The 25,807-nt window shown below is 42.7% G+C and overlaps 1 protein-coding gene across 5 annotated transcripts; it reads right to left on the bottom strand.

Moving 5' to 3' along the window:
* Positions 1 to 25,806, bottom strand: HSCB (HscB mitochondrial iron-sulfur cluster cochaperone). 5 transcript variants are annotated; one of them, XM_043558037.1, is made up of 6 exons: positions 25,571 to 25,806; positions 23,767 to 23,863; positions 23,327 to 23,416; positions 22,548 to 22,692; positions 18,594 to 18,641; positions 1 to 186 (listed from the first exon to the last, which is right to left on the bottom strand). In XM_043558037.1, the coding sequence occupies exons 1-6, from the start codon at positions 25,804 to 25,806 to the stop codon at positions 149 to 151; spliced, it is 654 nt and encodes a 217-aa protein (XP_043413972.1). In that variant the 3' UTR covers positions 1 to 148. The 5 variants fall into 5 exon arrangements, with proteins under 5 accessions (XP_043413972.1, XP_043413970.1, XP_043413971.1 ...); XM_043558035.1 differs by lacking the exon at positions 1 to 186 and adding an exon at positions 9,559 to 9,697; XM_043558036.1 differs by lacking the exons at positions 1 to 186; positions 18,594 to 18,641 and adding an exon at positions 9,559 to 9,697.
* Position 25,807: the final 1 nt, after the last annotated feature.

A 25,807-nucleotide genomic window follows, 5' to 3' on the forward strand; every position in this document is an offset into this window, starting at 1 on the left:
CAACACTGCATTAGGTTTCCTTGTCTCTTGAGTCTCCTTTAGTCTAGGTCTCCTGTCCACTTTTTTCCTTGTTTATTATTAGTTGACTAACTGGGTCATCTTGACATTGGCATGGCCATGGTGAGCACTGATCGTGGTGATGAGGCATCTACACGTGGCTTCTCAGGTCAACATCAACAAGAGAGCCTGGGGCAGGAGAGAAGGGGCAAGACAGATAATATCACTTGCTTGGTAAGCACAGTCCCAGTGGGTGGCAGCTTCCTCCCATAAGCAAGTAGGACTTTGCAGAAAGTGGGATATTGGTACCACTATGACCCTGTAGGCTCCATGATCTCTTGCTTGCTGGAACCGCCTAGCCAGTCTTCCTGCTCTACTCTAGCTCCTCCAGCCTGTTAGCCATAGCACAGACAGAGATATTTGTCCACTATGCAATCCTGATGTGTTCCTCCCCTGCCTTAAACCCTTCCATGACTCCCTATTACTCTCGGGTGAAGGTCTAGCCTCCTTACCAGACTCCTATTCCTTCAGGATCCCTCCCCTGCCTACCTCCCAGCTTCATCTCTTCCCACTCCCTACCTGATGTCTGCAGCCAGCAGTTTGGATTTTCCTCTGTTTTCCATTGAATTTCTCTGTTCCTCCCTCTCACCTCAAAATTTTTGCATACATTTGTCCTTTTCTCGAAAAACAACTGCCATCTTTTGCATGCAAACAGACCTTTCCAGTATAGGAGGTGTTTGTGGTGTTTTTGGAGCCAGAAGGGGAGTTACTGTAGATTGCAGGCAATGACAAGCGCTCCCACTCTAAACTCTTGGAGCACCTTGTAGAATGGATTCTGGCAAGAGTAGGCTTGAAATTAGGGATTCTCACACGGCTCTTTGGAGTTAATGTCAATGAGAATACCCATGAAATTCCTTGGTTTCTTCGGTGCCCATTACCGGGGCAGAATAAATGGGCAATTAGTCTGAGAAATGAAATACCTTCCTTGTTTCCACATTGTTCCAAGAAACAATGGAAGGGCTACTGTACAAATTCTTAGCTACTCATTAAACTTGGTTTTCACAGTCCTCACACGTGTTTTAAAAAATCCGAAACTTTATTAATGAAGTTTCACCCAGAGATGTTTTACCTGCATAACACGGTGATGTGGTCTATAATTTGTTTTGTTTTGTTTTGTTTTTAGTTTATTTATTTATTTTGAGAGAGAGACAGAGACAGCATGAGTGGGGAAGGGTCAGAGAGAGAGAAAGGGAGAGAGAAGAGAGAGAGAATCCCAAGCAGGCTCCATGCTTCCAGCACAGAGCCCGATGCCGGGCTCCAACCCACGAAGCCGTGAGATCACAACCTGAGCCGAAACTAAGAGTTGGATGCTTAACCAACTGAGCCATCTTGGTGCCCCTACACTTTTTTTTTTAATGTTTATTTTATTTTTGAGACAGAGACAGAGTATGAGTGGGGGAGGGGCAGAGAGAGAGACACACAGAATCTGAAGCAGGCTCCATGCTCTGAGCTGTCAGCACAGAGCTGGACGCGGGGCTTGAACTCGTCAACTGCAAAATCATGACCTGAGCCAAAGTTGGACGCTCAACTGACTGAGCCACCTAGTGGCTTAAAACCATTGAGCTGTACACTTTAGACAGCTGAACCTTATGGTATATACACAACTTAAAAAAAACAACAAATCTGGTAGAAAGTTATGGTAGAGTAACTAACTTTGAGTAGTTAGTTAGAGTAACACCTTCCTTAGAGTAACACCTTCCTAAAGGAACCCAATAGCCACGCATGGGCAAGTTGGCTTAGATCTGTGTGCAATACAAACCATCTAGCTTGTTAGTGTTGTGAGCCATTTTTTTCTTCTACTTCTTCCTATTTTTTTTTTTATGATGAATTAAAAAAAATTTTTTTAATGTTTATTTTTGAAAGAGAGACAGAGATAGAGTGGAAGTAGGGGAGGGACAGAGAAGGAGAAGGAGAGAAGGAGACATAGAATTTGAAGCAGTCTCCAGGCTCTGAACTGTCAGCACAGAACTCTACACAGGGCTCAGACCCATGGGCCATGAGATCATGACCTGAACCGAAGTCAGATACTTAACCCAGTGAGCCACCCAGACGTCCTCCCCAGTTTTTTTTAATTCCCTAGTACTGTAATACTGGGAGGGGGGGCGGGCACCTTCCGGAGAGGGTGCCCCCACCCCCTCCCAGCCACCTTTCATACTGGCCACCCCATTCTTTTTCTAGCATATTCTAGGGAGATTCTAGTGGTGTGTGCCATTTTTTCCCTAACATATGCTAGGGGGGTTGGCACTACTGTGAATAAGAGATACATAGGGGTTTAGTGAGCTTTCTTCCACTTCTCTGAAAATTTGAAACTAAGAAAGCCAGACAAAATAGGAAATATTATCATAATGATAAAAGCACACACATATACAAAAACAGCATAGACAGAAGTGATGGCTTCTCAACCAACGTTTGCAGTATAAATGGTGGTCAGGAGCACATTTTGTTTCTTTTTTTTTTTTCTTTTTTTTTTCTTTTTTATTTATTTAAAAAAAATTTTTTTTTCAACGTTTATTTATTTTTGGGACAGAGAGAGACAGAGCATGAACGGGGGAGGGGCAGAGAGAGAGGGAGACACAGAATCGGAAACAGGCTCCAGGCTCTGAGCCATCAGCCCAGAGCCTGACGCAGGGCTTGAACTCCCAGACCGCGAGATCGTGACCTGGCTGAGGTCGGACGCTTAACCGACTGCGCCACCCAGGCGCCCCTAGAGCATGCGACTCTTGATCTCAGGGTTATAAGTTCAAGTCCCACATTGGGTGTAGAAATTACTTAAAAATAAAATCTTCAGGGGCACCTGGATGGCTCAGTCAGTTAAGCATCTGACTCTTGGTTTTGGCTCAGGTCACAATCTCACAGCTTTGTGGGTTCAAGCTCTGTATTGGGCTCTGTGCTGGCAGCGTGGAGCCTGCTTGGGATTCTGTCTCTCTCTCTCTCTCTCTCTTTCTCTGACCCTCCCCCCCTCAAAATAAATAAACTTAGGGGAAAAAAAAGGCGGTCAACTGTACTTCTCTTCCTAACCTAGCTGCCTCTCTCTCAATACCATCTCTGCCCCTCCCCTACTTCCCCCCACCAACCCCAGTGCAGTAGATTCTCCTTCATTTGTATGCCATGTCTCCTGCTTACCTATCTGGAAACACCAAATGTCTTCAGGAAGCTTCCACGAATCTGCCCCTAACTCCCCCGCTGAGGCCAAAGGCCCTTCCTCTCTGCTCCCATCTCATTCTGTGCTTCTAGTAATATTTGCTGAGTGCAGCGTCCAGCTTTGTGCTAAGTACTTTATGTGCACTATTTATATATTCCTCGCTTCTGATGTCCTTTATATTCTCCTCACTTCTGTTGTCCTGTACATATGTCCTCATTGTTGAGGGTGGTGCTATGGCTTTCCATGTTTTACAGATAAGAAACTCAGACAACAGTTCAAGGTCACACAGAAGAGGAAGCACCAGATGTGAAACCCAGTTCAGTCTGATTTTGTGAAATCTGCAGTATCACAAATGTAATTCGTAACTTGATTTCTTCTTTCCTTAGTCCACTAGGTGGGCTCTCTTTTTTCTTTTTTTTAACCTTACTGCTCTCACATCATCTCCTCTGCAGAGCCCATCCTGCATCTCCCCTTACCCCAGCTGAGTTAGGTGTTTCTTGTTTGGTGCTTCCATGGTCTCTGCAGTCCCAGGGAAATATCCTGTTAAAATCTCAATTCCAGCTTCTCTCTTGAAAAAAGTCATGAGACTTGTCAACACAGTGTCTGAATCTCTCCATGGCAACAATTACCAGGGTTGAGTTGTGTCTCCCCTTCCTCCCCGGCTTTGAGATGGGGCATTTCCTTGAAGACCTCCCCCCTCCCTAGTACCCACCCTCCCCTCTCTCCCCCTGTCATCCATGTGTTTGTTTTCTGCCTGAAGCCCAGAGTACCCCTCAGTACTCTGATGATTTGTTTCTTGTTTTCTTTTTTTAATTTTTAAAAAATGTTTATTTATGAGAGAGAGAGAGAGAGAGAGAGAGAGAGAGAGAGACAGAGAGAATGAGTGGGGGAGGGCCAGAGAGAGAGGGACATACAGAATCTAAAGCAGGCTCCAGGCTCCGAGCTGTTAGCACAGAGCCTGACGCGGGGCTTAAACTCACGAACTGTGAGATCATGATCTGAGCCGAAGTTGGACATTAACCGACTGAGCCACCCAGGAGCCCCTGATGATTCATTTCTGATGATTCTTCTGCCTCCTGACTGTGACCCCGAGAAAGGACAAGATGGTGTGTTGTATTTTTTTTATCTGGCCACCTCTGATACATTCTACAAGTGACAGAACCAGAAGAATTCTTTGTCAAAGTAAAGCTTTACCTGCAAGTCAGGCACAGGCTCTGTCACCTGCTATTGAACACCCTAGGAGGCCTGACTACTATCTTGACTCAGAGCAGCATCTTTCTCTTTGCTTGGTGGCAGCCACAGAGATGGGAAAAAGCCCTTCAGCAATGGAGGCACCTTCCTCTCTGCTTTTGGATTATTTGTTATAGAATTCCCTCTGCTCTGATGCGAATGCCCTTGGCTCTTGCGCAGAAAAAAAGTTAACATAGCAGTCCTGAGATTGCATATCCTTAGAAAGGTCTGCTGACAAGGTTGGCCCTTGGCTGGGAATTTGGATTTGGGGAGAGTTTAGTTATTCCCAGGATTGATAAGACTGGCCCACTGTACCTAAATTGTAGAAACAATGTAGTTTATGCTGACTACGTGTTTTTCCTTCTGGGAGTCTAGAATTCTGGCACATGCTAGGCAATCAGTGCTCATATGACCAGTGCTCAAGAAACAGCCTGGGTCCTGAGTCTCTAATGAGCTTCCCTTGCAGATGACATTTTCACAGAGGTTGTCATAGCTTGTTGCTGGCGGAATGAGCGTGCCCTGTGGGACTTCCTGGGAGAGGACCCCTAAAAGCCTGTGCCTGGTTGCCATTGGACTTCATCCCATGTGCCTTTTCCCTTTGTTGAGTTGGCTTTTGATCCTTTCATTGTAATACATCGTAGCCATGAGTAGGACGATATACCAAGTCCTGTGAGATTTCCTAGAGAGTCATTCAACCAGGGGATGGGGCTTGGGGACACATGATACAAGCAGCTTCTCTCTGCCTGTCTGGACTCTACTCCCCCTCTTCCCTGAAACCTTCTTACCTTAAAGCGATCCCTCCCTATGCCCAGTGAAGCTGTATGTGCAGGCCTTGGAAATAGGGACTTGGGTCAAGTCCTGCTTCTGTTTGGCATGGGCCCTGGTAAATGGCCCCTGGTGTGCAAATTGTTTAATCTTCTTGGCTGGTGCTTAATCTGGTGGGTTCAGCCTCCCTAAGAGCACAGGCTGAGGTAGACTTGGGTTTGAATCCTAGCTCTTGACTCTTATATTCTGGGAGCTTGTTTCTTCATCTGTGAAATGAGTTGAATTGGGTATAATTTGATGGATTCATGCAAAATATTACACATAGTAACTATGGAGCAAATGGGAACTTTTTTTTTTTTTTTTTTTTACTGATTTTTTAAAACTAATCTCTGAACCTAATATGGGGCTCAAACTCATGACCCCAAGATCAAGAGTCATATGCTCTACTGACTGAGCCAACCAGTCTCCCCAGCAAATGGGAACTTTTATTATTGTTTTGATTATTGGTATAATACCCAAATAGACAGGAAGCATCTGTTTATGCATTTCTTCCAGGGCTGAACATTCTCTTGCACAAAGTAGGTGCTTGAAACTCTGCTGAAGGGGTATTGTTTACTCTGATGTGAAAAGATATGACTTTGTTGCCAAATAATAAAAGTAGTCATTATAATTTTATTTTAATTAATTAATTAATTGGGGCGCCTGGGTGGCTCAGTCGGTTAAGCGTCCGACTTCAGCTCAGGTCACGATCTCGCGGTCCGTGAGTTTGAGCCCTGCGTCGGGCTCTGGGCTGATGGCTCAGAGCCTGGAGCCTGCTTCGGATTCTGTGTCTCCCTCTCTCTCTGCCCCTCCCCTGTTCATGCTCTGTTTCTCTCTGTCTCAAAAATAAATAAAACGTTAAAAAAATTTTTTTAATTAATTTTTGTTTAATTTTGAGAGAAAGAGAGACAGAGTGAAAGCTGGAGAGGGCCAGAGAGAGAGGGAGACACAGAATCTGAAGCAAGCTCCAGGCTCTGAGCCGTCAGCACAGAGCCCAACATGGGGCTTGAACTCATGGGCTGTGAGATCATGACCCTGAGCCAAAGTCAGTCACCTAACTGACTGAGCCACTTAGGTGCCCCAGTAGTTATTATAATTTTAAAAGTCACATTCGAGTGCTTCCCATATGCGATGCACTGGGCTAAACAATTTGTTTAGATAATTTATTTCATTTGATCTTTACAACAATCCTGTGAAATAGGTATTATTATCACCATTTTAGAGACAGGAAATGAAGCTTAGCGTAATTGTGGACTCAAGCAAATGGGTGGCAGAGCTAGGATTCAAATCCAGGTGTATCAGACAGGTCAGATCCCATAACAAAATACCTCAGACTGGGTGACTTAAACAATAGAAGTTAATTTTCTCATGGTCTGGAGGCTGGAAATCCAAGATCAAGGTGCCAGCATGGTTAGTTTCTATTTCCGGTGAGGAATCTGTTCCTGGCTGCCTTCCCTCTGGCTTTCTCACAAGATTTTTCCCTAGTGCATGAGTGTAGGGAGAAAGTATCTTTTCTCATAAGGACATGAATCCTGTCTGATGACAGCCTTACCCTTATGACCTCATTTAACCTTAATGCCTTGGAGGTACCATCTCTGAGTATAGCCACACTGGGGGTTAGGGCTTCACCATGTAAATTTTTGGGGGGACCCATCCAATCCACAAGACTGGGCCTGTCTGAACAGCAGAGTTGGAGAAGAAATAATCACAAATTAATCAAAACCTCTTATTGTTCTGATACATTTTTTCTATATTGGGAATAATGTGGGGAGGGAGGTGAGTGCTTAATTTGTTTCACTTGGTACCTGGCTGGCTCAGTCTGAAGAGTATGTGACTCCTGATCTTGGGGTTGTGAGTTCCAGCTCCACATTGGGTGTAGAGATTACTTAACTTAAAAAAAAAAAAGAGGGGTGCCTGGGTGGCTCAGGCAGTTAAGCGTCTGACTTTGGCTCAGGTCATTATCTCGTGGTCCGTGAGTTGGAGCCCCACTTCAGGCTCTGTGCTGACAGCTCAGAGCCTGGATGGAACCTGCTTCAGATTCTGTCTCCTTCTCTCAGCCCCTCTCCCGCTTGCACTCTGTCTCTCTTTCTCAAATATAAGTAAACATTAAAAAAATTAAAAAAAAAAACCCTTTAATCCAAATAGGGCTACTAATCTTGCAGATGCCAGGAAGTATACTTCCCCATAAGGGCTTTATCAGGGAATACGTGCAAAGGTTCCTGGATTTAGAAGTCCCACTAAACTTAGACTTTACACTAACAGGGAAAGAATTTGAAAGAGTGAAGGAAAAACAAAAAAAAGTAATCCCAGACTCAGAAATAAATTTTTTTTTTTTTTAGCCCTTAAATCAGAAGTAGTTTGCCGGGAGGCATAGTGAGCTTCCTAGCTAATGGCAACAGGTAGGGGAAAAGTTTCTTTGAAATTCCTCCAAAGATGTTTATCTGATCTCTTTTTGTGGTCAGATTGTGTTGGTTCTGGTCATTGTTCTGAAGGAGGAATGAAGATTGTCTGCAGAAGTACTTCAAGCACTGCTTTCATCTCCTATTCCTTTGCAGAAGCACCCAATTTAATCAGGACATTTGCTTGCATTGTAATTGTTTACTTAAAGACTCCCTGTGTGTTTTTAGACAAATAACTCATTCTCCTCGTAAAATGTGAGAGAGTTGGTGATTGTGCTGATATTCCTAAATACCATTAAGCCAGACAGCTGCTGTGGTTAATAATTTGCCTTCAGAAGATCCATAAATCCTAAAATGTTAACAAACTCAGTATAACAGGATTAGGATTCATGAGATGTAAATTTTAGACAAGGATGAGGGAGGATGCAAAGGAGTCACAGTTTTTAAAAAAATTTTTAAAATTCTTTTAACGTTTATTTATCTTTGAGAGACAGAGCATGAATGGGGGGAGGAGCAGAGAGAGGGGGACACAGAATCTGAAGCAGGCTCCAGGCTCTGAGCTGTCGGCACAGAGCCTGATGCAGGGCTCGAACTCATGAATCCAAAGATCATGACCTGAGCTGAAGTCGGACACTCAACCGACTGAGCCACCCAGGTGCCCCAAAGAGCTGCAGTTTTAAGCTCTAGGAGTTAAACCTTGGTTCTCACTTTTCAATTATAAACAAATAATTCTCTCCAAGAGTTGTCATTTCTTCAGATTCCTTCCTTCCTTCCTCCCCTCCCTTCCCCTCCTCTCCTTTCCTTTCTTTCAAGTTTATTGATTTTTTAGTAATCTCTACACCCAATGTGGGCCTCAAACTCACAACTCTTGAGATTGAGTCACATGTCCCTCTGACTGAGCCAGCCAGGCACCCATCTTGGAATTTCTTTATTTATTATTATTTTTATTTGAGAGAGACAGAGAGAGAGAGAGAGCACACCAGTGGGGGACAAGGGCAGAGGGAAAGAGAGAAAATCTTAAGAAGGCTCCAGGCTCGGTGCAGAGCCCGATGTGGGGCTTGATCCTATGATCCTGGGATCATGACCTGAGCCAAAATCAAAAGTTGGATGCTTAAATGACTGAGCCACCCATTCAGTTCTTGGAATTTTTAAGCAGAATTTTCTATTTTAATCTTCCTTAATCCAGAGACTTAAAAAAAGGGGGGACATTTTTTTCCCTTCTAGAAATGAATCAAGAACTTAATCTGAATTTCCAAAGATCCAAAAGAGTAAGCAGGAGTTGTTCTTCGGGTGGATTAGAGGAGTGGGGGAATAGAAAAGAGAGTGTCAACTGTCCAGAAAGAAATTAAAACTGCTCCAACCCCACCAAGGTGAAGCTGGAAATGGGGTTGGTGTTAAATACCAGACTAACTGGTAATAATATTATCTACATTCTGAAATGTAGGCCTGAGAGATTCTTAGGCACCTCTGCATGGTTACCAAACTGAATGCAGTTTGTGGTAACAAGGGCACTACTAATTAGAAAGAAGATGTGGTTCTAGGGTGGACGTTGGGAAAGCCTGGACCAAATCTAGTCCCCTGCCTGTTTTGTAGACAAAAAGCTACAATGACAGAGTTGAGTAGTTACAACAGAGGCAGTATGGGCCACAGGGCCTAAAGTATTTGCTATCTGGCCCTTTGTAGTAAAAACTTGCCAACCCCTTCTCCAGGGCCTCAAGCTGGCCACATCCCCACTTCCTCACTTACTGGCCTAGAGGAGGAGCATGCTGTATTAAATATCACACAAAGAATGGACCACCCAAGCTCTGGCTACACTGTTTCCTCTCATGACAAACTTCGACATCCCGTGATGTTTGAGCCACGGGTTTAACTAAGATGCTATAAGCGGTCAAAGCATCTCTAGTCTCAATTAGCAGAAGCCAGAAAAGAAATATATAAGAACTTTATTTTTAAAACTTTTAAACTAGTAATCATTAGAGAGGTATCTTCTTTAACTTGATCTTTTCTTCTACATTTGAAAAGTATCTCATCTTTGTTAAAATTTCCTTGGCTTTTTCAAAATCATCTGAAATAAACAGAGACATTAATGTGAGGCTTCATTTCAAACAAGAATAAACCAACTCTGTTGACAAAGGTAGCCAGTCTGACTTACAGATAAAATTTAAAAATGAAAACTGAACTATCTGTATTTGTGTCTATGTATCATATATATATGTATGTATATATCATATATATATGATACATACACATATACATATTCATATATGCATATATACATATATGAATGATATTTCTCTATCTCCAGATGGGATTACCAAATTAATTTATCAAATCCCTTAAAGGAGTTGTATCTTAATTGGCTTAGAAATAAGTTCTTATGTAAATTAAGTCTTCTAAAACTTCCAGAATTATAGGAGCCAACTCAAATATTTTTCATTGCTACGTAATTTGTATAAATCTTTGGTAAATAAGACTAACTTGATATTGTTGGGTTTAATAAAATAGGCATGTTTATAGAGTTGCTAACATTAAATAAAATGCAAACATATATTTTCATTCTATTTGGACTTACTGGTCAAATAACCTAATATTATATTTAACTAGATGTTTAAGATTCTAGAGATGGTAAATCTGATATTACTCAAATTAAATCATTCTGACAAACTTTATTTATCCCAACAAAAATTATGTTTTATAATATGCTGCCTAAAAATCATGTCCAAAATCTTCCTGGCAACTTGAAACCTTAGTCTTGCTAAGTAAACTAAGTTAAATAATGGATATTCATGAAATATCTAAATAACTTCTAAATAAGATAAAGTGCTAAAACATTTACTATTTTTTAAATGTTTACTTATTGTTTAGAGAGAGAGAGAGAGAGAGCGGAGGAGGGGCAGAGAGAGGGGGACAGAAGATCCCAAGTGGGCTCTGCGCTGACAGCAGAGAGCCTGATGTGTGGGGCTTGAACTCACCCTGCCTGATGGCACGGGGCTGAGATCGTGACCTGAGCTGAAGAATGATGCTTAACTGTATGAGCCACACAGGCACTACTAAAACATTTACTATTAAGCAAAAGTTTAAGTTTATATACTTTTTTTTTTTTAAGTTAATTTATTTTAGAGAGAAAGAGGGGAGGGGCAGAATCTAAAGCAGGCTCCCTGCTGTCAGCACAGAGCCCATGCCGGGCTCGAACTCACGAAACCGTGAGATCATGACCTGAGCTGAAATCAAGAGTCGGATGCTTAACTGACTGAGCCACCCAGATACCCCGAAATTTATATATTTTTGTCTATTTATTTATTTATATATATATATTTAAATGTTTATTTACTTTGAGAGAGAGAGTGTGTGTGAGCTGGGGTGGGGCAGAGAGAGAAAGAGACGGGGAGAGAGAGAATTCCAAGCAGGCTCCATGCTGCCAGTGCAGGGCCCAACTTGGGGCTCAATCCCATGACCTGAGTGGAAATCAAGAGTTGGATGCTTAACTGACTGAGCCACCTAGGTGTCCATTGGCTATTTATTTTTATATGGTCCAGAGAGGCCAATGATTTTGAGTCTCTTAATAAACATGTTCTTGCCATATTAAAAAAAAAATGTATTACAGGAAGCATATATACCTCTACAGTTTATGAGATGGTATAGTCATAAATTTGCTTACTACTACAGAATACTGGCATATTATAGTTCTCAATTGTCTACTTCCTAGTAAAATAAAGCTTACTAATGGTTAAAATTTATAATCAATATATAAAAAAATATGACTACAACTTCAGGGTACAAATACTGGAAGAAACGTAGGATATGTTTTTATATGAAAAGTACACGAAGAATGAAGAATATGTTTCTGTTAAGATAAAGGAGTAATTTTGTCCTAAAGTAGAATGTGAAGGAAGGAAGGAATACAACAAAATATGAATGGATATTGAAAGTTGTAGAGCATTTGTGGAAAAGGAATTTTATGTTGTGAGGTCAAAGCTGGTTAAGATTAAGTGGATTTATACATATTTTTGAAATGAATTTCAATTTTTTAGTTTTATTTTTTTTTAAGATTTTATTTTATTTTTCTCAAGTAATCTACACCTAATGTGGGCTCAAACTCATACCCCTAAGATCAAGAGTTGCACACTCCACTGACTGAGCCAGCCAGGTGCCCCTTGAAATGAACTTTAACGTCAATAGTGCACTGATAGAAAACCAGAGTTTGGTTTTTGTTCTGTTAAAATGACAAAGTTTCTTGGGTCATTGGTCTGCTCTTTTTTTTTTTTTTTAATTTTTTTTTCAACGTTTATTTATTTTTGGGACAGAGAGAGAGAGAGAGAGAGAGAGAGAGAGAGAGAGAGAGAGAGAGCATGAACGGGGGAGGGGCAGAGAAAGAGGGAGACACAGAATCGGAAACAGGCTCCAGGCTCTGAGCCATCAGCCCAGAGCCCGACGCGGGGCTCGAAGTCCCGGACCGCGAGATCGTGACCTGGCTGAAGTCGGACGCTTAACCGACTGCGCCACCCAGGTGCCCCAGGTCTGCTCTTAATAAAAGACTGTAAAATATTTTTCTTAACCTTTTGAGCAATCTGCCTAGGAAACATACATTGTGTGTCTTATCAAAGTAACTTTCTGTGCTTCATGTTGTCTTTATCATGTCCTTCATTGCTTCAGAGAAGAGTCTTCTCCCTATTTGGAGCTAAGGTTCTTTATTTTTCATGTTACTGCTTATATTTGCCTTCATCACTTAACAATCATCACATTGTTAAGTGGATAACTAAGTATTGTTTCACAATGACCTATGATCCTAAAATATTTAAAGCATTCGACATTTCAGACAACTTCCCAAAATCAAATTCTAAATAAAGTCTTCCTGACCTAAAACTAAGTTTGAATTTTCTGAGGGTCCCTGGAGAACCTCAAAGGATTTGTTCTCTCACCTTCTAAAAGGAGAGATGTTAAAACTAATTAGGTTTATTCGATGAAATTATATTACATGGGAAGCATTGTCAAAGAAGAGATACTTAACTTTCTGGAGCTTATATTTGTATGGGTAGAATGCTATTATTTCAGAAATCTTATAAAGTTCCCAGAAATTTGTCAATGCTCTATCTATAATAGGTTCTTGCATATTGTGATCAGCCTAGTTATTATTTCAAAATGTGCTGTGTTACAGAAACAACCACAGTTCCTTGTCATCCGTAGTATTTTTACAATGATCTTTCATCAGGTCTTTAACCGTAGTCACTTTAAGTCTTCTGCTATCCACAGAGAGTTGTTGCTTTACGCTGATGCTTTCCTACAAGCTCTTGCAACCAGCAACATGGCAGACTACTGTAGTTAACAAAAAGGGCCTGTCTCAGAGACCCTCGAAAAAAGATTGTACCAGGTACTCCTGAGGTATAGCCTTCTGATGGCATTGCTTAAATAACCCTGAGACTAAAATGATAAATGATGTTAGGATTTTCAAAACTCTAAAGAAAAAGTCTTGATTTTGGCTCAGGTCGTGATCCCAGGGTCACGGGATCGAGCCCTGTGTTGGGCTCCATACTGATGGTGCAGCCTGCTTAAGATTCTCTCTCTCTGTCTCTCTCCCCACCTGTGCTCTCTCTCTTTAAAATAAAAATACATACATACATACATACATACATACATATATAATAAAAACAAAACCAAAAAAGCATATGGGTTTATGACTTAACGATCCAGGAAGTTTTAGTCTTGTTTTTAAAAAAATATTTAGGGGCTCAGTTGATTGAGCACAGATTCTTGATATTGGCTCAGGTGATGATCTCATGGTTCATGGGTTAGAACCCTGCAGTGAGCTCTGTGCTGGCAGCAAGCCTGCTTGGGATTCTCTGTGTCCCTTTCTGTCTGCTCCTTCCCTGCTTGTGTGTGTGCTCTCTCTCAAAAATAAATAAATAAATAAATAAATAAATAAATAAATAAATAAACAAACAAACAAACATTTAAAAAATATTTATGTATTTATTTAAGTTTTTACTTAAATTCCAGTTAGCTAACATAACGTGTCATATTAGTTTCAGGTATACAATTTAGTGATTCAGCACTTAAATACAACACCCAATGCTCATCTCCTTAATCCCCGTCACCTACTTAACCCATCCCCTCACCCACCTTCCCTCTGGTAACCATCAGTTTGTTCTCTATAGTTAGAAGTGTGTTTCTTGGTTTGTCTTCCTCTTTTTTTCCCATATAATCATTTGTTTCATTTATTAAAAAAAAATCTTAACGTTTACTTATTTCTAAGAGAGTGCACATAACTGCCCCCCCTCCCACCACACACACACACACACACACACACACACACACACATGTGCGAGCGGTGGAGGGGCAGAGAAAGATTGGGACAGAGGATCCCAAGTGGGCTCTGCTCTTACAGCAGAGAGTCCAATGCAGGGTTCAGACTCATGAACCATGAGATCATGACCTGAGCTGAAGTGAGATGCTTAACTGACTGAGCCACCCAGGCACTTCTCATTTGTTTTGTTTCTTAAATGCAAACTGGTACAGCCACTCTGGAAAACAGGATGGAGATTCCTCAAAAAGTTAAAAATAGAACCACCTTATGACCCAGCAATTGCACACTACAAGGTATTAACCCAAAGAATACAAAAATACTAATTCGAAGGGAGACATGCGCCCTGATGTTTATAGCAGCATTGTCTACAATAGCCAAATTATGGAAACAGCCCGAGTGTCCACTACTGATGAATGGGTAGATAAGTGGTATATACATATATACAATGGGATATTTCTCAGCCATAAAAAAAGAATGAAATCTTGCCATATGCAACAACATGGATGGAACTAGAGAGTATAATGCATAGCAAAATAAGTCCATCAGAGAAAGACACTATTATTTTCATGGCACTGTATCTATTTGCTAGGCTCAGGAAGATAGTCAACAGAATAGAACATAATTTAAAACATTGGTTTTATGACCAAAGCTTTGATAGGAATGTCACATTTGAAAATGATGCATAAAATCAGACAGAATGGACAATTTTAAGGAGGTAAGGTTGACTTTATGGAACCAAAGCTTACAAAGCCCTCTAGGAAAAAACTGGGCTGGCACCTGGCTTATAGGGTTCCCAGCCTTACACGTGAGTAAAGTAGGTCATTTCCCATAGGCCCAGGAAATTTAGGATGTTTTGGGAAACCTCGAGAAAAGAGGAATTCACCCAAGTCCATAGGTAGTGCAGGTGATGTCTGACAGTGAATTCTTCACTTGAATTCCTAGCATTAACAGGCTTTTTAAAGTCCAATCTGAGATTCCTTATAAAAGGTTCCATAAAGGAAACTTAATCTGTATGGTTGATTACCATTCTCATTTCACTCATGTTAATAATTAGGCCAACTTTAATGAAACTAAAATTATTTTGCAAACAAAACTATTCTTAGTTTGATAACCTTTTTTTTAAAGTTTTTAAATTTATTTGGGGTGGGGGAGGAGCAGAGAAAGAGGGAGAGAGAGAATCCCAAGCAATCTCCGAGCTGCCAGCACAGAGCCCAATGCGGGGGTTGAACTCACAAACCGTGAGATCATGACCTGAGCTGAAATCAAGAGTCAGAGCCTTAACTGACTGAGCCACCCAGGCACCCCACTGATAACATTTGATTAAAAAGGGGGGTGACTGTAGAGAGAAATTTCATGACAGTGGAAAAGTATGTCACACCCAGAATCTATTTCTGCTCATTGTCTCTGAGGTTATTATCTTCCTGAAAACCGAACTGGATCCTTCCTGCCATCTTACACATTTTGTCAGCCCTTAGCAAATTCTTTTTTTTTTTTTTTTTAGCCCTTAGCAAATTCTTAACCCTCCTAGTTTCCTTCAATATTTGCCTACAACTCTCCAAATTTCTGTTTCCCATTTTTCTCCTTCTCTCCTGAGTTGGCATCACTGAGAACTAAAACCTGACTGCCCAGGTCCTTATTGGGACTCAGCTTGTCTTGTGGTTGCCCTTTCCTCCATGATCTGAAAAAGCCCTGTAAGCTGATGCCAGACAACTTGATATAAACATCAAAGAACCTGTCACTACAAATCACGTGTGGGCAACCATTGCTGCCACTTGGGCTACCCAGAAAATCCACCAGAACTCCTGTGTCTTCCATGCTCTGCTCTGGGAAGTAGCCATGACTGTGACATTGATGTCTATGCCATCACTACTGGCATTCAAGCTATAAACTAAGATATCTATCAGATTGTCACTGGCATCCTCATACCACCATGTAAAGATGCTTAAGAGTTTCGAGTCTTAAGTGACTGCCCACCCTCTGGACTCAGAAACTGGCTTTACAGTCTGCTCCCACCATTAATCTTTGTTTTTCTTTTTGTTTCCATAAAGATGCTCCTCATTAAATGCCTGACTGCTCATGTCATCCAGTAAATATCTTCTCCTACCAAGTAGCAACAGATGGTTCAGCTAGATCTTAATAAACAAAGGGAGATCGAATGAGAAATGGACTTCCATTGTTCCGAGAAAGAAGAATGTCTCTTGCTGTCTCTTTCATACTGTTTGTTGCAGCCAACACTAGAAAATAGGGCCTGTCTCTTAGTGTCTGAGCCCCACTCTAATTAAGCCCCAGTTAGCAACCCAGGTCGGTTTCACATGGACCAACCCCCACTACTTTCCCATTTTTGTAATTTTCATTTCCCAGACTCTACTGAGACAACACTCACCCCCCTCCCTCTCTCTCCCTTTAATTTAAAATGCTCATGGGGCGCCTGGGTGGCGCAGTCGGTTAAGCGTCCGACTTCAGCCAGGTCACGATCTCGCGGCCCGTGAGTTCGAGCCCCGCGTCAGGCTCTGGGTTGATGGCTCGGAGCCTGGAGCCTGTTTCCCATTCTGTGTCTCCCTCTCTCTGCCCCTCCCCCGTTCATGCTCTGTCTCTCTCTGTCCCAAAAAATAAATAAACGTTGGAAAAATAAAATAAAATAAAATAAAATGCTCAGTCATCTCTGTACAAATTGGAGTTCAGTTCACACCGCATTCTTTTCCCTATGGCGATAGTTATTACTGATCAAAACCTATCCTTACAACTTTAACTAGTATATGGCTTTATCTTTGACAGTATGCAAGTATCTCTTTGAGTCAATTCTTCAGGTGTAAACTCAGAAGTGGAATTGCTGGGGGTGCCTGGGTGGCTCAATCAGTTAAGCCTCTGACTCTTGATTTTGGCTCAGGTCATGATCTCACAGTTGGTGAGTCTGACCCCCGCATCAGGCTCTGCGCAGAGCCTTCTTTGGATTTCTCTCTCTCCCTCTCTTTCCTCCCACTCCAACAAATAAATACACTTAAAAAAAAAAAAAAAGTGGAATTGCTGGATTGTATGGTAATTCTATTTTTAACTTTTTGAGGAAATACCGTACTGTTTTCCACGGTGGCTGCACTGTATTACATCCCCTTCACTAGTGCACAAGGGTTTCAATGTCTCTAGACCCTCACCAATAATTGTCATCTTCTGGGTTTTCTAATAGCCATCCTAATGAGTATGAGGTAGTATCTCACTATGGTTTTGATTTCCATTTGCCTAATCATTAGTGATGCTACACATCTTCCCATGTGCTTATTGGCCATTTGTATATCTTCTGTGCATGTTCTATTTCTTAAGCTGAGCGGTAGGGACATGGGTGTTTTTGTTTTTATTCCTTAAATTGTACTTACGTATTGTGTAGTCTTCTTAAAAATTATATTTCATAATCAAAAACATAAAAATCTGCCAACATGTGCTAGGAGATGGTGGAATACGTACGTGAACATCTTAGCCAGTGGGCTGGGTTCATGGATTTCAGGCAGATGTATCAGCCTAGGTTCCAGACTCTTCTGCTGTTAATCTAGCTTTCTCTCACATCTTTTTAGAGACCTTCCCTCTGCCTATGCCTCCGAATGGGCTCCTACAGTCCCTGCAAACTGGGCGGCACCCTGTATAAGCCTATGCCCTCAGCACTAGCTGGACTGGAATGGGCATCTGGCTCCATCAAATCCCCTCTCTCAGGAATCCAGAGATGGGTCTAGGGGACTCTAATCAGATGGTCAAAGTCTTTGTTCTTATAAGGTAATAGACCAAGAAGGACTAAAGAGTCATCCCGTGGGGGAGGGCATTTTGGAGCACTGCACGCTAATGAGGAAGGTGATGGAGCTGGTTTACAGTGAGGAGAGGATGGAATGGAATTGCCAGAGGCACTGAGTCTGTGACCACAGCTTTGGTTCCAGACTGCTTTCTGGTCCCCAGGCTTTGCCCCAGAAGAGCTCTTATCACACTGTGTACTATAATCATCACAGGGACTTTCTCTTTGGATTCTGGGAGATAGTCCCAATTCATTATAATAATATCCTTTTGATCTGGGCTAGCTTGAGTGGCCTTTTGCTTCCCACAATCAAATGATCTCTCAGGTAAAGGGTAAAACGCCATTATTTTGTTATTTAAGGGGTGGCATAAGTCTGGGATGGAGAAAAAGACTGTTCTTGCTTCAAAATAGCTAGAAAAAGACCCAATCTCTTCAACCTGGGAACCAGGAGCAATGGGGACCAGGATGAAGAGCCCATATTTGTAATTTGGGCACAGCTCTGCCACGGGCTTCTCCTCCTGGGCTTTGCAGAAGAAAGGGGTGTGCAGGCTTTGCCAAATGTTGATTGTGCAGCCTTGCCCTCAGGATCTGTCTCTATTGGCTTCAGCCTACAACCCTCACCTTCACTTCTCCCACTTGTTAAAGGGGAATAGAAGCACTTTCATCTAATCTTTCTCTGGCATATCACTGTTTTTTGGCATACCACTTGGTTCTCTAGCAAGGCTGTGAATCCTTGAAGGGAGAAATGTAGGCTTGCCTATATTTTATAGCTCCTCATGTACCTATCCTAGGATGGATATATAATAGCTACTTATTGAATGGAGAGTTATACCTCAGTGCTTACAATCTATTTTCATATTTAAGAAAGTCAAGAAATGAAGAAAGTACCTTGTTCAAAAGCTTTGCTCACATTGTCACTCAATTCCTTCTGTTTAGCTGAAAGAGAAAATCAGTATTTTAATTTTTCTATTCAAATAGACTAATGATGTCAGGGTAACACTTTGTAGCTGGTTACAGCCAACACAACACAACACAACACAACACAACACAACACAACACAACAGGGAGCTTAGATTCCAGGGTAAGGCCTCATAAACTCTGTCTCCACATGTCCCATGAAGACAGCTCCTGTTTGGTGCAGCTGACCCTAGTTACATTATGTTTTTCTACTTACGAAAGGTCTGAGGGGTGGGGCATCCAGGTGGCTCAGTTGGTTAAACAGCAGATTCTAGCTCAGGTCATGATCTCACGGTTTGTGAGTTCGAGCCCCACATCAGGGTCCTTGCTGTCAGCATGGAGCCCTCTTGGGATCCTCTGTCTCTCTTTCTCTGTCCCTCTCTCTCTCTCAAAAATAAATAAACATAAAAAAAAAAAAAAAGGTCTGAAGGGCAATCACTAAGTCTTGTAAAATGGCTATAGAGTCATAAAAATAAATAAATAAAATAAACAGGACAAGGAAATGCTTTGATTATCTCCATCAAGTAGTATGAATCTTCCAGATTTCAAGCAGGAGAAAATTAGCAAGCTAGGATTGCCTAGGGCAGGGCATTACAGTGTTTCAAGCAATCTCTTGCAACTTCTACAGCCGCCCAGGAAAATGAAACATTTAGATTATGTTGTACCATAAGAGAGAAGATGCCAAACGAGGTAGAGAAGCGGCCACCTGATGTTTCTGCTGGGTCTTCATTAGAAAATGAAGAATTTTATGTGTGTTTTCCAGATATAAATAGTATCAATCATTTATATGGTGCCTGCTTTCAAAGCATTTTCAAACATGTTATATCCGCATTGCAGGCAGTTACAGGTATTGGGAGATGGCCCTATGGTCACATGGTCGGTTGAGTGGAGGAGCTGGGAACAGACCCCAAGTGCCCAGATTCTCATACAGTGGCGGGAAACTGGCAATGTGGTGTTGGCAAAAGAACACTGGCTTAGGAGTCTAGAGGCTCTGAAGTTCTGTCCCAGATCTAACTAGCCCTATGCCCTCAAATACGCACTCACTAACCTTGGGCCTTAGCAGGTGCCTATAGGGAAAGAAATTTAGGAATTAATCTAAACGAAGGTCAGTGACCTGTTCAAAACCAGACATTTACTCTAGGGCTAGAATAACCCCCACCAATGACTGAGCACCTGCTACAGGCCAGACACTGTGTTAAGCGTTTTACCTGTTTTATTTCATTTATTTAATCCTTGTAACAACCAGTACTGATGTTATCTCCATTTTACAGATAAGGAAACTGAGGCTCGGAGGGGTGAAGTCACTTGCTCAAGGTCACACATAAATTCAGTGGCAGTGTTGACAGTGCACCCAAGACTCCCTTACAGTACAGCATCATAGTCCTCTGCCTTCCAAAGCTGTGCAGATGGGGCTTCTAATTGCAAGCACTGAATTCTTCTCCCAACACCACCCAGGTGTAAGGCTGTTGATACACTCCTGGCTGATAGACCTCCCCTCACCAATTGTCATTTTACTGCTTTTAAACAAGTAATTCTTTGATCATGATTCACTCAATATTTACTGAGCCCCTGTTATACACCAATATACCCTGTGAATAATATTCCACGGACTGAGGATATGAGGGGACCAAAAAGCAGATACAATTTCTGCCTCTGTAGAACTTCCAGTCCAAGGAGGGAGGGAGGTTGAAATTGGTCAAATAATCTCATGTAGAACAGTAAGGTTACAACTGTGATTGGTCCTACAAGGGGGGAGTGTCCACTGTCAAGAGGTATAGATAAAGAGGTTCTCTGAGGATTCTCTGAGGAAGGAATGATTGCCCCCAGATCTAGAGGAAGAAGAGTTAACTAGAAGTAGAAGAGGGTTTCAAGCAAAAGAACAGCCTGTGCAAAGGCCCTAGGGTAGAAAGGTGCTTGATACAGATGAAGAACTAGAAATAGCCTGTGCGCCTAAGGTGGAGAGGCAATTGCGAGGAAGAAGACAGACCATACAGGTCCCTGGAAGCCCATAAGACTTTGATCTTTAACTGGGAAGCCAGTTAAATTTTAAAGTAAGACCAAGGGTAATGTGATTAGACTTGGGTTTCAAAAGATCACACAAATCACAATGTGGGAATATATTTGATTGAGGGTACAGCTAGACCAGTCTAGAGCTACTGCAGTTGTCCCAGTGAGAATGAATGGTAGCTTGGAACAGGGTGCTGGCAGTGAAAACACAGATTTGGGTCATTTAGAAGGTTGGCATTTCGAGATTTGGTGACGACTGTCTACGGGGGTAAGGGGGTAAGGGAGGATAAGTTGTTAAGAATGCCTCCTCAGTGTTTTGGACTTTGCAACTGGATGGTGTCATTTACTTAGGGAACATCAGCAGAGGAGTAGTTTTTTAAGGAGGGAGGGGAGAGGCTCATGAACTCCATTTTGGACACAATGAGTTGAAATATATAAACTCTATGAAGACACGGGCCCGGGGCTGTGTGTTTCTTATTCACTGTGTCGTGCACAATGCTTGATACATAGTAGGCATGCCACAAACGTTTGTGAAAGTACATACGTGCATACAATCGGGAGAATTTGGAAACTTTTGTACATGGCATGGTTAATTTTATGCGTCAACTTGGTTGGGCTATGGTCTAGTTGTTTGGTCAAATGCTAGTCTGGATGTTGCCGTGAAGGTATTTTGTAGATGTGATTAACATTTACAGCCAGTTGACTTTAAGTAAAGATTAGCTTTGATAATGTGGGCATAGAAGTCCTGCCTGAGTTTCCCAGCCTGCTGGTCTGCCCTCCATATTTTAGACTTGCTAGCTCTCACAATTATGTAAGCCAATTCCTTAAAATAGGTTTCTCTCTTTCTCTCCCTCTCTCTCTCTCTCCATGTATACATATATACTATTGGTTCTGTTTCTCTGGAGACCCCTGACTGATACACTATGCAATAAGATGGAAAGCGAAGCAATGAGATCAGAAGTCAGTTTTTCAGTCTTTGCTCTGCAAGGTGACCTTGGGCATTTCCATGAACTTTTAAGGCCTATTTATTCTTTTTTTTTTTTTTTAAATGTTTATTTCCTTATTTTTGAGACAGCAAGAGAGAGAGCGAGCACAAGGGGGGAAGGGGCAGAGAGAGAGGGAGACACAGAATCTGAAGCAGGCTCCAGGCTCTGAGGTGTCAGTGTAGAGCCTGATGCAGGGCTCGAACCCACGAACCCATGAGATCATGACCTGAGACCAAGTTGGACGTTCAACCAACTGAGCCACCCAAGCTCTTTTTTTAAAAGTTTTTATTCATTTATTTTACCAGGGGAAGGAGTAGAGAGAGAGGGAGAGAGAGAGAATCCCAAGCAGGTTCCACACTGTCAGTGCACAGAAAGCCCTATTTATTTTTGTCAGAGACAATAATAACTTGTAAACGATGTCATGCGGGGGCGCCTGGGTGGCTCAGTCGGCTGGGCAACCAACTTCACTCAGGTCATGATCTCACAGATTGTGAGTTTGAGCCCCGCATCGGGATCTGTGCTGACAGCTCAGAGCCTGGAGTCTGCTTGGGATTCTGTGTCTCCCTCTCTCTCTGCCCCACCCCCACTCACGTTCTATCTCTCTCCTTCAAGAGTAAATAAAAACATTTTTTTTAAATGATGTCATGAGTAGGAAGGAGGATTGCAATCTGCAAAATACTATTACATTCTTGGTTTAAGGCTGCCTTCCGGCAAGCTATGGATGTTGCAAGTCTAAACTTCAGACAAAATTGCTTTCAGTATAATCAAGAAAAAAAATACTCCCCGAATCATTATGATGACCAATACGTAGTTTCATATTCATTCTCCACTTAACCTTGGGCATGTACTCACAACAGCAATAAAATGCATTCAGTGGTATTTTATCTTTTACCTCTGACAATAGATTCAATCTCTTTCATAGCAGCTTCACTTTGAGCTTCTGCAAGTTTTTCATTGATTTCCATTATTTCCATGAGGAATTGCTGGTCCATTGCATAATCTGTCCCTTCGGGAATCTCTACTCCATGGAGCTTTAGCTATTGGGACATGAAGCAGAGAAAGTAAGGTTGGTTGAAGAAACTGTGGCCAGAGTCATAAATCCTACTCACCCTTCAGAACAGAATACCATGCATAAAAAAAAAAAAAACAAAAACGGAACTGTCTTAATAGTGAGAGTGTGAAGGTAGGGTATGAGAAAGTCACACTGACATAAGAGAGCTGGGACAGGATTCCTCTCTGCTCCCTGGGACTGTGTGACCCTGGAGGAGTCATTCCTCCACTCGGGAGACTGAACTAGATATTTGTAAAGATTCTACTAAATCCTAAAATTCTAAGGTGCTGAACTCTTCCCTCCGCTCCTCCCCACCAAAAAACCAAACAAACAAAAACCCAAATTACTCTTCCCTAAATGCCATCACCATCCAATCCTTGAAATTTAGAGAAAATGGCAAAAAAAAAAAAAAAAAAAAAAAAAAAATGCAATCAGGCAAGCAGATTTACAAGTATTCAGAGAAAACGATCTCCATTCAGTGTCTTTGAGGCTAATTATTTTTGGGTCCCTAGACTAACTCAGGTCTCAAGCACTCTTCTGCTGAATACAGGGGAGCAGCTGTCCCACAGCACAATGGATACCATGTAGTCAGGCATAGAAGGGTTGGGAAATCACCTTACAAGGTATAGTCCCCTGCTCAGCGGGGCCAGGAGGGTCTTATAGGCATCATTCACCAGGGTCGCATGCTTCTCTGAGAAGTCTTTTTCAGTCTGTTAGTGGAGATGAAGATAATCTTATTACCGTCGGTATAGCCACATTACATTCACAAACTGTTTCATAAAATACTGATGGGCCGGCACCTAAGGAAGTCATCAAAGTAGAACTGGTGTGGGATGAGCTGTCTTTATTTTCAACAGATGGGTTCTAACTCTTCTGGGAAGTCAGGTAAAAGCTGTGAGTGCAGGGTAGATCCAGGGCCTGGCAGTCTGGGGTCAAGCTGTCCCAGGGTGGAGCTGGGTGTTTAGCTCTGTCTCTGATAATCACATCACTGCAAAGCCACTGCTACCCACCCCACCATGCACTAGTGTTTGGGTATGATTAGGGGTGGCTCACAGGCTACCTGAGACCTCTGGCTGAAGAAATCAGGGTGGACAAGACGTTGTAGCTGCTGGTACCTATTCTGGAGCTTCGCTGTGTCCACTCCAAAGGCACGGTTGCTGTAAGGAAATTGGGAGATAAAATTCATGCCTCAAACATTTTTGTATTTTTATACTGTGGGCCTGGTTCCTGTTCTCATGGGGGAAGATGCAATAAACATGTAGAGAGAGAAATAACCTTAAAAAGTGGTAGGTGCTGTGAAAGAGAAAAGGGTCAAAAAAAATTAAAAAAAAAAAAAAGAAAAGGAAAGAAAAGGGGTGCCTGGGTGGCTTGGTCGGTTAAGCGGCCGACTTCAGCTCAGGTCATGATCTCGCGGTCCGTGAGTTCGAGCCCCACGTCGGGCTCTGGGCTGACAGCTCAGAGCCTGGAGCCTGTTTCAGATTCTGTGTCTCCCTCTTTCTGACCCTCCCCCGTTCATGTTCTGTCTCTCTCTGTCTCAAAAATAAACGTTAAAAAAATTAAAAAAAAAAGAAAGAGAAAAAGGTCAGAGAAAGGGGTAGATGTGGTGGACAAAGAGATGCCATTTGAGCTGAGACCTGAATAATGATGAAAAATAATCAGGGGTGCCTGGTTGGCAAAGTTAGGTGACACACTCTTGGTCATTATCTCAGGGTTCATGAGTTTGAGCTCTGTGTTCTGGAAGCTGCTTGGGATCCTCTCTCTCTGCCCAGCCCAACCCCACCACATAAATAAATACACTTAAAAAAAAAAAATCAAAGATGAGAGGAAAAAGTCATGCAGAGGCAGAGGGAACATGCAAAGGCCCTGAGGTGCGAACGAGATGGGCGTGTTCCAAGAACTTAAAGGATAGTGTTACCGCAGCCCATCATAAGTATGCAGTGACTGGCAGGGGCAGATCCCAGAGTTAAGGGGACCATTTCGAATCCCACCCGATCTTTTGAGAGGCCACGTCCCTTCATCTTAGTCTCCCACTTTATTTTAACCCAGTCCCTTTCACTTTCTATTCGTGGAGTCTGCCCTGTCATAATAGTTTGGCTCGGTCCAAATTCACCTCTCTCCAAGCTTCTCGACCATTGGAGGAAAACACGAAAAAGTCATTTCTCAGTCTCTCTCCTTCCAAATCTCCCTTCTCCCTCAGACTCAGACCACAACGTTCAGTTTTTCGGTGCTTTTACACCCTATTTTGTTTGTTTTTCTTACTAGATTATCCATTTATTATAAAGGGATGTAACTCAGGAGCAGTCAGATGGAAGAGATGCGTAGGTGGAAAGTTGCGGGGAGCTCCCAAGCCCTCTAGGCGCACTATTCTCCCAACATCTCCATGTGTTCACAAACCTGGAAGCTCATTTACTCCCTTATTTTGCATAACACCTCAGTACCCCTTTCTGAAAATCCTCACTCCAACTTTAACCATTTTGACCCTGTCCTTCAAGTCTGCTTTCTCTGGCACTCCAGTACATTTCCCTCAGGCCCCGCCCCTCAGCTTCCCTTCTCAGGTCCCAACCCTCCCTCCACTGAAGCCTCCTTTCAATTCCCCCAGAATTCCATCCCCGCCCTTCAATCCTCCCTCCATTCTGGTCTCTATCGATCAAAAGCCTATCCTTAGGCCCACCCCTCAATTTCCTCTCTCACCGGCCGCAATCCCACCCTCCCAGTCCCCGCCCCCAGTTCTCTAGGCCTCCGCCCATCGACCTAACTAACGAGTCCCGCCTTCTCCTTCCCAAGCATGATCGGCCCTCCACGCTAGTTCGCCAGTCCCGGATGTGTCTCTCGCCCGGCGCATTTCCTGAAACCGCCTTCCGTACCAGTCCATGAGGCTGAAGTAATCTCGAGTGAGGTCAGGTGGCTGCAGCGCGCGGCACTGTGGGCAGAAGAACCCGTCTCCCCGCTTGGGGACCCCTGGGCCGCCGCAGTTCCAACACTGGGGGGAATTGTTTCCGGCCAGAGACGCAGCATTGCAGCCTAGAGGTCTCCGCCCGCGGACCCCTGCGGGCCACAGCCCCCACGCCCGGAGCAAGGCGCCGGTCCTTCCGCCCCACATC

Source organism: Prionailurus bengalensis, chromosome D3 (assembly GCF_016509475.1).
Source record: "Prionailurus bengalensis isolate Pbe53 chromosome D3, Fcat_Pben_1.1_paternal_pri, whole genome shotgun sequence".
NCBI classification, from domain to species: domain Eukaryota; kingdom Metazoa; phylum Chordata; class Mammalia; order Carnivora; family Felidae; genus Prionailurus; species Prionailurus bengalensis.

Bases quoted from the DNA above. Each gene is read 5' to 3' on its own strand.
- HSCB (XM_043558035.1), bottom strand. From the start codon at position 25,806: ATGTGGGGCGGAAGGACCGGCGCCTTGCTCCGGGCGTGGGGGCTGTGG. The intron at 23,864-25,570 runs GTACGGAAGGCG...ATTTCCTTACAG, and splicing joins TACTTCAGCCTCATGGACTG to CAACCGTGCCTTTGGAGTGG. The intron at 9,698-18,593 runs GTACTTTCTTCA...TGTTTATTTCAG, and splicing joins GAGCAAAGCTTTTGAACAAG to ATGATTTTGAAAAAGCCAAG.